The sequence below is a fragment of the Alosa pseudoharengus genome, unplaced genomic scaffold (assembly GCF_046254945.1).
Source record: "Alosa pseudoharengus isolate Yale_2024_CS ecotype anadromous, Long Island Sound unplaced genomic scaffold, YU_APseudo_1.1 YU_APseudo_1.1_scf_4, whole genome shotgun sequence".
NCBI lineage: Eukaryota > Metazoa > Chordata > Actinopteri > Clupeiformes > Clupeidae > Alosa > Alosa pseudoharengus.
In genome coordinates, this window is record NW_027468774.1 from 37,176,927 (window position 1) to 37,189,426 (window position 12,500).

The 12,500-nt window shown below is 47.6% G+C and overlaps 1 protein-coding gene across 1 annotated transcript in view; it reads right to left on the minus strand.

Annotated features, from left to right (window-relative positions):
* The window catches only part of LOC143102518 (protein kinase C beta type), a 132,085-nt gene that overhangs the window by 48,686 nt on the left and 70,899 nt on the right, over nt 1–12,500 (minus strand). Inside the window, exons 8-9 of the mRNA XM_076266146.1 lie at nt 7,792–7,888; nt 392–532 (exon numbers count right to left, since the gene is read on the minus strand). Of these exons, the coding sequence (XP_076122261.1) occupies nt 392–532; nt 7,792–7,888 (238 nt within the window). The remainder of the gene's footprint in view (nt 1–391; nt 533–7,791; nt 7,889–12,500) is intronic.

Here is a 12,500-nt window from a genome sequence, read left to right on the forward strand (position 1 = left end):
AGCGAATGAAAATGAGACAGCATGAAAGAGAGAAGGGGGAGAAAGGGGTGCATGTGCAAAACAAGAGTGACTGAAACAGGAGAGAGGGAGGAGGGAGAGAGAGATAGAGGAAGAATAATACAGAGAGGAAGGGAGAGAGTGAAAGAGAGGGAGAGAGGGGGAGAGAGAGAGAGAGGGGGAGAGAGAGAGATAGAGGGAGAATAATACAGAGAGAGGGAGGGAGAGAGTGAAAGAGAAGGATGGACAGAGTGAAAGAGAGGGGGAGAGAGAGGGAGAGAGAGAGAGATAGAGGGAGAATAATACAGAGAGAAAGAGGAAGGGAGAGAGTGAAAGAGAGGGAGAGAGAGGAAGAGAGGGGGAGAGAGAGAGGGGGTGGGAGGAGAGGCATTACCTTCCCAAAGCTGCCTTTGCCGAGCACCATGAGGAAGTTGAAATCGGAGAGCTTCATGCGGTCGCGGTTGCCATTGCTGTCGAATTTGGAGATGGCATTAGGGTTGATTTCTTTCTTGGTTCCTGGTCCCACTTTGGCCCTCTATGGAAGCCAAACACACACACACACACACACATACACACACACATACACACATACACACACACACACACACACACACACACACACACACACACACACACACACACACACACACACACACACAAACACATTAATCCTCTTAAAAGACAAAAGTAAACCATACACCATGTTATTGCTTTAAGTCTAACACACACAACATCAAAATGTACCTCCCCCCATTCACACAGAAACACTTATGAGTCTTCTGAGTACAGTGTTAAAGTGAAGGAGGTAAGGAGGTGAGTGTGTGTGTGTGTGTGTGTGTGTGTGTGTGTGTGTGTGTGTGTGTGTGTGTGTGTGTGTGTGTGTGTGTGTGTGTGTGTGTGTGTGTGTGTGTGTGTGTGTGTGTGTGTGTGTGTGTGTGTGTGTGTGTGTGTGTGTGTGTGTGTGTGTGCATATGTGCGTATGTATGTTTGTTCACAAACTGTTTGGATATGCCATGACTTGATGGCAGGAAGTTTCAAGAGCACAAGCTGGCAAGCTAAGAGCTGCCAAACAGTCCTGTGTGCTGTGTGTGTGTGTGTGTGTGTGTGTGTGTGTGTGTGTGTGTGTGTGTGTGTGTGTGTGTGAGCTTGCATCAAGAGCCACACATATTAACCTGATTGGCAACAACATTGGCAGTGTTTATTCACAAGGGAGCAAATGGTAGCGAACTCTCTATTCATGTCACAGAGCTCCAACACTACACACACACACACACACACACACACACACACACACACACACACACAAATCTGGCCATAGAGAAGCACACAGACTCTATTACAGATAATGTGCATACACTAATCACACCATCCTAAATCCATTAAATGAACAATTGATAGATAAGGTCATTTAAGATCAAATTAGACTCCAAAGTCAAACAGACAGACACACACACACCGCAAGGTAGAAAGTGTGAGAGTGAATCTCTACAGACTGTAAGCACAAGTAGGGAAACCCCTCAGTTCACCCAGTGCGCGCACACACACACACACACACACACACACACACACACACACACACACACACACACACACACACACACACACACACACACACACACACACACACACACACACACACACACACACCTCTCCTTTAACATGAGTCACCTTCTCATTCGTTCTTCTCTGCTCTCTCTCGCCCTCTCTCACCCTCTGTCTCTCTCTCTCCTTGTTCTATCGTTCTCGTTCAGATTTTTGAAGTACATTCAATTTTAATTTCCAAACTGCGGCGGCCATATTGTGAGGCAGGCACAGGGCTCAGTCTAGCATGGAATTCCATTAACCTGCTCCCCGCAGTTCTGTAGCGAACAGACTGGGCTCTCAGCAGACCAGCAGGCTGGACGGCCAACACCTCACACACAACACACACACACACACACACACACACACACTCTGTCTCTCTCCTTCTCTTTATTTTTCTCTCACCTCTCACTCTCTCATACACACTGAAACTCAAACACACAGAGAGTCCCAATTCAAGGTCAATCTCAGCTTATACCCCCAGAGACACACACACACACACACACACACACACACACACACACACACACACACACAGGCAAAAGACACAGAGAAAGCCTCCAGGGAATACCATCTGAGGCTGTTCCATGCAAATAGACACTCAGACCTCGACGTGTTGCTACAACAGAGACAGGCCTGGGCCATAATAAGGACCGAATGAGTTCTGCCACATTCTGCTTGCTGCATGCCTCACACACAGGTCCACACATACAAAGCACTCTCTAAAGCCTTGCACACACCCAGACACACACACAAACACAAACACACTTTCTCGCTCAAACACACAAGCACAAACACACACACACACGCACGCACGCACGCACGCAGGCACGCACGTAAATGTCTCCCAGTACCCCACCACCCCCCCACCTCAGGTGCTTTGTGCAGATCGATCGTATTTGTGAGTGAGTGGGTGAGCAAGTGGATGAGAAAGAGAGAGTGTGTGTGTGTGTGTGTGTGAGAGAGAGAGAGAGAGAGTGTGTGAGAGAGAGAGAGAGAGAAAGAAAGAGGGAGTATGAGTGTGTGAGGGTATGTGAGGTTGTATGTGTGTGTATGCTAGTGTGCCTCTTAGGCTCTGATTAGTTTCACAGCAGTCTGGGAGGCTTCAACAGCACACACACACACACACACATACACACACACACACACACACACACACAGCCCATGCAAAGACCTATTATTTGTGTGTGTGTGTGCGCGTGTGTGTGTGTGTGTGTGAATGCCTGCAAGTGCATGCCAGTGCACGCATGCATGGATGGATGAATGTATGTGCATACAACTGGCCTCCACTGAGGCCAACATTAATAATTTCCTCAGCCTTTGCAAGCATGTCGCTATCTGCTTGTATTTCAGCATGTACGCTAAAACACCACTACCGTCTGAGCAAGCAAGGCATAAACGCACACTCCTCACTTTTCATACGGGCTACACTCCACATTAATATTAGCTCTCTCTGTGTGTGTGTGTGTGTGTGTGTGTGTGTGTGTGTGTGTGTGTGTGTGTGTGTGTGTGAGAGAGAGAGAGAGAGAGAGAGAGAGCCATGATAGAGGGAGCGAGTGAGACGGAAAAACGAGAGTGTGCGAGAAAGAGTGTATGTGTGTGAGAGAAGAAAACAGAGGGTGGGAGGAAGAGAGGGAGATTGCATTAGAGATAGAAAGAGAGAGAGAGTGTGAAACAGAGGGAGAGAGGGGGAGAGAGGGAGGGAGAGAGGGGGAGAGAGAGGGGTAAATAAAGTGGGAGGAGGTTCAGACGAGTCCTCATATCAGAAGATTTCCCGGGAGCGACGTGGCGTTGCTTTCGGCCTGCTTGGCTGCACTCTCACACACACACACACACAAATACGCATTCAGTCCCGCACAGCCACCAGAGTTCATACACACACCCTTTCAGTACCTCATAGCGCAAACACACACAATCTCACTCTTATGACACACACACACACACACACACACACACACACACACACACACAGACGTACAGGCACACTCAAAAGGCACACTAATATGCACATTTGAATGCACATACAGTATACAATGGACCTTACACCACACACACACACACACACAGACACAAACACACAAACACAAACACACAGTAGAGGCGCAGTAACAACGAGAGTGCATGCCTCTTGACTGTTGGAATTGCTGCCAAATGAAAGGTGAGTGGTCACTGGGCAAAGAGATGAGACACATTAGGGAGAGCATACACTCATGAGGAGCCCACAATCAGCAGCTCTCCAGTTCACTGGTCCATCCACAGCCCCATTTCACCTTACTAGCCCTAGACTGAGGGTTTGTGTGTGTGTGTGTGTGTGTGTGTGTGTTTGTGTGCGTGTTTGTGATGTATATGTGTGTGTGTGTGTGTGTGTTTGTATCTGTGTGCACGTGTATGTGTGTGTGCCTTGTGTGGCTAAACACAGACAGAGCTAGAGGCGCCAGACAGACAGAGTGCAAGTGAGCACACAGACTGAAAAAAAAGAGTGAAAACACCAAGGGAGAGAGATGTCCTGTTTCTGGGCAACGGTCACCATAACAACATGACAATGGCCATAATAACGCAGGGTCATAATAAAGCAGGTACATGTTTTAGTCCCACCCTGACCAGAGCAACACATCTAGTGACGCAGGCTTGTCTCTCCTCTCCTCTCTCTTCTCAGGAAAACTGTGTCTAAATGAGAGACAGGATTCCTTTGATAATCTGTACTCGACTGACACTGTAATACCAGCAAGCTAAGCAAGTAGCCTACTTAGTACCTAGTCATTCAATGTGCTTTACATAAACATCAGCAGTGTGTTCCTGGGTCAAATCACAAAGGCCTTTGACCAGGATTCAAGAATTGCATAATTTGCAGCTCGACAGCTTTTTCAGTACAGGCCTCTGTCCATCAGTGGTCCCAGGATCGATGAGAATGGTGGGAAGGACAGGACGGTCAGGTCTACACACCAGCATGCCAGACAAGTGCAGAGTGGGTTTGTTTAGGTGGAGCCAAGGCCTGAACTCCCACTGGTCTTTCGATGACCGTCAACTAGCCAATACGATATAATATTCCGAAAGTTGAATGTGGAGCCTTTCTGAGCTGTCATGATCTATTAAGTTGGACTGTATGTTCTGGACCATTAAAATGCCACTGCCCACAAAATATGACATTTAACATTTGTTTATTCACTAAGAATATGCTTAGGTCTGAAGGGACACACAATACAAAGAGTGCATGTATTAGCATATGTATAACATACAGTATGCTCCATAGGAACTAAAGCCATGATTCACTTTTAGCATTTGCAGGGCCTAGCCTCACCAGATGAGCTGGAGGCACAAGCAAAAACAAACCCCAAGTTGCACACACACGCACACGCACACGCACACGCACACTAATACACACACACCCTAATACACACACACACACACACAGGCACACGCACACGCACACCCACACGCACACGCACACGCACACGCACACGCACACACACACACACCCTAATACACACACACACACACACACACACGCGCGCGCACGCACACACACACACGTACACTAACTCACATACACGCACGCACGCACACACACCCTAATACACACACACACACACACACACACACACACACACACACACACACGTACACTAACTCACATACACACACGCACACACACAGAGTAGAGCAGCACCTCGGCCCTCCGGCTCTCACATGACCTTCTCCTGACCCCGCCCACCAAGCTCCCAGGGCAGAGCGCATCGCCACGGCAACAGAAGCCCAGAGCATGGCGGTGTCACCTACAAAGAGCCAGAGTGTCTGAGTCACGTCTAAAACGGCTCTGAGCTCCCCAAGATAGGCAAACAACTTTATGAGACAATCAGCACCGGCTCTCCCTAATGTTAGCATCACAGCGCCACAAGCAGCGTGACACACAGAGGCCATTTTAAAGATACTCGCGCTACAATCTCAAGATCACTGCACTGCGCAGTGATCTTCCCTCTCCAATTCAGTTTAGAATTGACTCATTACAGCATGACATGTATGGTGGCCAATATGGTCAATAATTTCATACCCGTTGGTATAAATACTTATCTAAACAGACTTGACCAACATCTGGCATTGGATTACAGACCATGTCAGAGGCTTTCAAACATGTCTGATGCTACTGGTCTACCAACAGTATTCTATTGCAGCAGCACTATATCAAGGGCCCAGGAAAAGAAAAGTAACTGGACTTTTATAAGTAAAAGGGCTATAAGAGCCAGTCCATTTCCAAAAGTCTCGGTATGCGTGAGAGAGCCCTTCAAAAGTAAGTGTCCATCATCGCCAGGGTGCACGAGATTCAACCATCATCTCCATGGCCTCCCCAAAGCACCATGGGCACGCATGACGCGCTGACTGAGAGCGACAAACCTAAGTGTACCAATAACATGCAGCGATGGGTGCCCTGATGCTCATCCCCCTACCAACACGGACTAATGAGAGACAGAGAGAGAGAGAGAGAGAAAGAAAGAAAAAAAGAGGGGGAGAGAGAGAGAGAGAGAGAGAGAGGGAGGAAGTGCCATGGCCATATATGGTCGGGCAGGAAGCTGTGGGCGTGAGCGAAGAACAGCGTCCATAAGTGGCCGCTGGAGCACTGAACGGAGCGTTTGAATGGGGGAAGGATGGCATTACTGTGTGGGCACAGAGGGCCTCTATCTCAGGTGCAGCGTTACGCAACCCAACAATACAGTCAAAAGGTTCACTGGCACACGCCTCACCAGGCATACACAATGGACATGTGCGTGTCTGTGTGTGTGTGTGTCTGTGTGTGTGTGTCTGTCTGTCTGTGTGTGTGTGTGTCCTAGTCAGCCTGTTTGTGAGTCTGCATTTGTGTAGGTGTAGGTGTATGTAGATAGTTACTAATTGGAAAGTTGAGGGAGACTAAATATCTAGTTTTAAGCTATAAGCATGCATGTGAGTCTCTGTGTGTCAATTTGTGTGTAAGAGAAGATGCTTAGGCGGACAGTGTATTACAGTGTGCTGTATGTCTCTGTGTGTGTGTGTGTGTGTGTGTGTGTGTGTGTGTGTGGGGGGGGGGGGGGGGGTGCAGCTCATAAATAACACCATCATGCTCATCTTCACAGCTGGAGTTGACGGCAGGGTGGGGGTGGTGTGTGTGTGAATAATGCAGAGACCCTCATGGTCAGTTTCTCTCGCACTCCTGGTCTCTCGCGCACACACACACATCACACACCAACTCCCAGTGGAAATAACCGGCTTCCAGCAAGGCACCTACTGAGTGTCTGTGTGTCGGAAAACAACAGACGCTGAAAAACCCTGCAGTTGTACTACGAGGGAGAGAGGGAAAGAGAGGAAGGGAGAGAGAAATGAGCAGAAGAGTATCGAGAGATAGAAAGATAGAGTAAGGGAGGGAGAGAGAAAATGAGCAGAAGAGTATTGAGAGATAGATAGATAGAGAAACAGAAGAGAGAAAATGAGCAGAAGAGTATTGAGAGATAGACAGAGAGAGGAAAGGAGAGAATGAGGAGGAAGGGGAGGATGAGGAGGAAGGGGAGGATGCTGGGAAACACACAAATCGATTCCCAGGTAAACCCAGCGAGGATGATGCTGCAGAGGGGCAGCCACTCGCTCCATTAGCTCCATTAGCATTAGGTGTGTGTGTGTGTGTGTGTGAGTAAGAGAGAGAGAGAGAGAGAGAAAGAAAGAAAGAAAGAAAGAGAGAAAGAGAGAGAAAGAGTGTGTGTGTGTGTAAGAGAGAGAGGGAGAGAAAGAAAGAAGAAAGAAAGAAAGAAAGAAAGAAAGAAAGAAAGAAAGAAAGAGAGAGAAAGAGTGTGCGTGAGTGTGTGAGTGTGTGTGTGTGTGTGCGTGTGTGAGAGGGAGAGAGTGAGGGGGTGTGTGTACACACTGGTGATTATTTGTTCCCTTGCTGGAACATTTGGAGGCTGAGTGACGAGTGTCAGGGTGTCAGAGTGAACATGATGGCTGGGTAATAGTTTTGGGGCTGCTCATGAAAAGAGGAGGCCGCATTCTATTATCAACAGCTATCCAAAAGAGATTTGGGGGGGGGGGTGCCTTGTAGAGCACTGTGGTTGAGCTTCTTGATTCTTGTTAACACACACACACACAGACATGTGTGTATACAGTACATAGCAAAACAGCCCTACTCATACCCTTTCTCTTTTTCTCTAACACACACACACACACACACACACAGTATGATGTACAATAGGTTACCTCAAACTTCGCCCGGAGTTCCTCATTGCCCTCTTCGCCCTCTGGTGGGACGGGCACGTTAAAGTACTCGCCTTCCTCCTGACTGAGCATCTTAAACCTGTGTGTTGGTTTGGGAGAGTTTGAGAGAGTGTGTGTGTGTGTGAGAGAGAGAGAGAGAGAGAGACAGAGAGAGAGAGAGAGAGAGAGAGAGAGAGAGAGACACACACACAGAGAGAGAGAGAGAGAGAGAGAGATTGTCAAATCAGGCACTGCAGTTCTGTCTGAAACATTAAAACATATGGCTGACAAACGCAACAAATCTAAACGATGACAAAGCCTTCTGGTGTTCTGAGGAAACCCTGTGTGGTGTCATAGCCTGTGACATTAACCCTTTGTGGCCATGGACGCTGTATTTGACTCTGTATAATGCCCCAGTGGAGCCTTTATATATTGGGTCCTATGTGGTGCTGTGCGCTCTTGAAAACACTAAAACTGGTTCATACGGCCTCCTGTGTGTAACCCTATGCAGTACTGGATGTCCGGTAACACTTTACTTGACGGGTGAGTTTATAACACATTCATAGCAGCTGTCATAAACTGCACATAAAGCATTCATGACTGTTTCATGAGACATGACTCAACATTCATACCAAACCTTTCATGAATGTGGAAGACAGAACGATGACAACTTGTCAAACACTGGGAGGTAAACTAGCCTACATTCAGCTGACCCATATTTGTGTAACCTGGAACAGTTGGACATTCCCAGTAGCAAAAGATGAGAAATCATCTGCAAAGGTAAATCATAAAACAAATACATTTTTATGAAGCAAAAAGTATTTGCTTGGCCATGTTCTGTCTTTTTGGCACTGGAGTAGCCCATTGACTCAGATGTGATGTGATCAGGTAAGAGGTTTGGACCAAAAACGGCAATGCTGCTTTGCGACTTTGGACTTTTATTTTGACAAGTTCTCGTCGTTCTGTCTTCCACATTCATGAAAGGTTTGGTATGAATGTTGAGTCATGTCTCATGAAACAGTCATGAATGCTTTATGTGCAGTTTATGACAGCTGCTATGAATGTGTTATGAACTCACCCGTCAAGTAAAGTGTTACCGGATGTCCTTTAAAATCAACATTTAGCCATAGCGCTGCCTTGTGCACAAACTGTAGCCTGTTTTACCCTATGAGACTAAATCCTTCCTTCACTTGTAGCCTGTACAGCTAGCTACAGTTAAATAACAATAAGTCACAAATTATAAACATCTACAAAATAGATTTATGGGGGCTGCATAATGGCCTGGTGGAGCTAAATACTTCAACAGTACATGTAAATCAAACCAGTTTGACACAAAAACAGAGAAGAGAAAAGCACTGCAATGGACTTCACAGGAGGTGATCAAGTTCTTTTTTTTTTTTAGTCTGAAAGAAATGCCTGTCAAGATAAAGCCTCCTCCAAAACGAAGAGGCCCCAGACTGCAAGAGCGCTTGACAAGGATGGGATGAGGAGGAGATAACAGCTGAAGGGACACAGGGAGAGAGGGAGAGAGAGAAAGAGAGAGAGAGAGAGAGAAATGAACCTGTATAGAAGTGAGAGGGAAAACAGAGTGATAGAGAGAAAGAATGTAAAGACAAAGAAGAAAAACACAAAGTAAAAAAGACAGGATGGAATCAAGACAGAGAGAGAAAAAGAGGATAAGAGAAATAAATAGATCGAGAAACAGTGGGAGAGAGATGAAAGAAAGCGTATGTGGCAGAATGGATGTGAGCCTGTGAGTCTAAGAGACTCTCTCTCTCTCTCTCTCTCTTTCTCCCCCCCCCACCCTCTCTCTCTCTCAGTTTTCTCCCTACAGACAGGACAGCAGGACTGCAGTAGCAGAGGTAGAGCTGCATGGGCATTCCTCCTCAAAGCTCTCTCACACACACAGAGCTGGACTCTGGGGTCCAGGCGGCCCCTGCCGAGGCCTCCCAGCACACGAGAAACTACTTAGAGGCATAGTCTGGACTTAGCCTCAGCGGCGCTGGCTAGGGCAGCCACCCAAGCACCATCCAGCTGGGACCTACATGTATGGAAGAGCAGGCTGGTGAAGAAGAGGAAGGGGGGGTTCTTATGGGAGTATACCAAAGTGTGTGTATGTGTGTGTGTGTGTGTTTAGACATGAGGGACCATGCATGCATGTATGTGTGTGTGCATAAATAAATGAGTGGAGAATGGACAAGAGATTATCTGTGAGTATGTATATATATATATATATATACAGTATGTATGTGTGTGTGTGTGTGTGTGTGTGTGTGTGTGTGTGTGTGGCATGTCTGCATGCAATTTTGAGAACAGACATGCGTGTAAGGTGTGCTGTTGTGGACGTACACGTGTACATTAATATATGCATGCGTGGATGTACTGTATGTAAGTAGATGAGGGCATTTCAACTCGTTGGGACACTGCATTGATGCCATCTCATGGCTGAGCATTAGAGCTGTGTGTGTGTGTGTGTGTGTGTGTGTGTGTGTGTGTGTGTGTGTGTGTGTGTGTGTGTGTGTGTGTGTGTGTGTGTGTGTGTCTGTATATGCAAGAGGGGCCTTTGAGAGTCCATGGGAGGCTGTGGTCACAACCGTGTTCCAAGTATCAGTGCTACTATGAGAAAATGTGTCTGTTTCACAGTCAGCATCTGTGTGTGTGTGTGTGTGTGATTTTGAGCATGTGAATTCTGCTGTGTATGTGTGTGTGTGTGTGTGTGTATGTGTGTGTGTGTGTATGTGTCCTGTGGAGTGTTTATGCACACAGGTTTGCTTCAGCCTCTGTCATTATCATTCAGTCAGCATCAGTCAGCACTGTGTGTGTGTGTATGTTTTTTTCAGAGATTACATGTATGTGCTTTAGAGTGGTTTTCAGAATGTGTTCAGGTCTGAATCTGAGCACTAACATAAGTTTCATCTGTGTGTGTGTGTGTGTATGTGCGTGCGTGCGTGTATGTGTGTATGTGCGTGCGTGCGTGTGTGTGTGTATGTGCGTGCGTGCGTGTATGTGTGTATGTGCGTGTGTGCGTACGTGCGTGCGTGTGTGTGTGTATGTATGTGCATGCGTGCGTGCGTGCGTGTATGTGCGTGCGTGTGTGTGTGTATGTATGTGCGTGCGTGCGTGCGTGCGTGCGTGTATGTGCATGTGTGCGTGTGTGTGTGTGTATGTGCGTGCGTGTGTGTGTGTGTGTGTATGTGTGTGTGTGTGTGTGTGTGTGTGTTGGCCAGGGCGGTCCAGATGAGTCACCAGCTTCCTGCACCCCCGGCCCCCCGCGGGCCTCTGCCTGCACCACTCCCACGTCCCAAATCTCAGACATTGATTAGTCCCCCTCTCCCTCCATGCCTCCCTCTTTCTCTTCCTTTCTCTTTCACTCCTCCCTCCATCCTCCCCTCTATCCTGCTCTCTCTCTCGGTCTTTCACTCCTCCCTCAATCCCTTTTTTCAGCCCTCCTTTTTTCTCTTCATTTCCTCTCTTCCTCCCCTTCTCTCTCTATCTTTCTCTTTTCATCCCCCACCTCTCCTCCTTTTCCTCAGTGCAGGCCTGCTGAGTGACATCATCCCTCTCGTTGTTTTTTTCTCTCCCTCTGTTAGGATGATTACGCAAATCTCTCCTTTCACTTTTTCCTGCATTTCCTGTCCTCTGACACCACCACCACCACCACCACCACCACCACCACCACCATCCTCATCTTCATCCAGCTGGCTAAGTTAAGAGGCAAATCCTCCTCCCGCTCCATGTCTCCGTCTCAATCTCCGTGGCGGACGTTCCACAACGCTTCGAGATTCCTCTACGTCACTGAGCAAGCCGGCTGCGACAGCCAGTGAGAGCAGTGTGTGTGTGTGTGTGTGTGTGTGTGTGTGTGTGTGTGTTGGGGGGGCGGGGGATTAACTGCTGAAGTGTGTTATGTTAATGCACCGCTCTGCTCTGAAGACTCTGAGTCCATGCAGGGAAGATAATGAGCTGCCAATGGGTTGGAGCTAGAGGAGACGACGACGACTTCTCCATTATCTCCGCTGCCTCTGACGTGGAGTGTGTGTATGTGTGTGTCTTTCTGTGTGTGTGTGTATGCAATGGGGTGGATTATTCTGTGTGTGTATGCCAAGATGTGGAGGTACCTACGTATGCTCATGTCACATCTCTCTTTCCGTATGCGTGTATGTATGCATGTGTTTTTTTTTGTTTTTTTTGAGGGGGGGTAGATTTAGGAGTGTTTCTCTCTCTGGATGTGTGCGTGTTTCCATATGTGTTTCCTAATGGACTCCTAAATGACGGTGGCAACATACAGCCATGGAGTATTACACAGGTCTGGAGAAAAGCTAGGCTGGGTGATTTAAGAATGAACTTAGTGGGCTGACTCCATCTTTAAAATGGTGTCCAACATGCTCACTTCTGCCCACATTCTCACAAACAAGCCAATTAGGAGCCACATTACTGATGGTCACATATGAAGTCATCCAAGCGGAATGGCTGATTCTCCCAGCAGGAAGTTGCCAGCTCATCCACCAATCCAAACAGACAACATACCTTTGTGTCCACCAGTAATGTGGCACCTAATTGGCTTGTTTGTGAAAATGTGGGTAGAAGTGAGCACTTGAGGGATGCCAATTTTAAAGGTGGTGGATGCTAACTGGCTAAAGCTAACCCCCCCCCAGCCAGCAGCTGTACCCGGACACAGGCAGGAAGTGTGGGCACTATAGCGGGATGCTGCATCC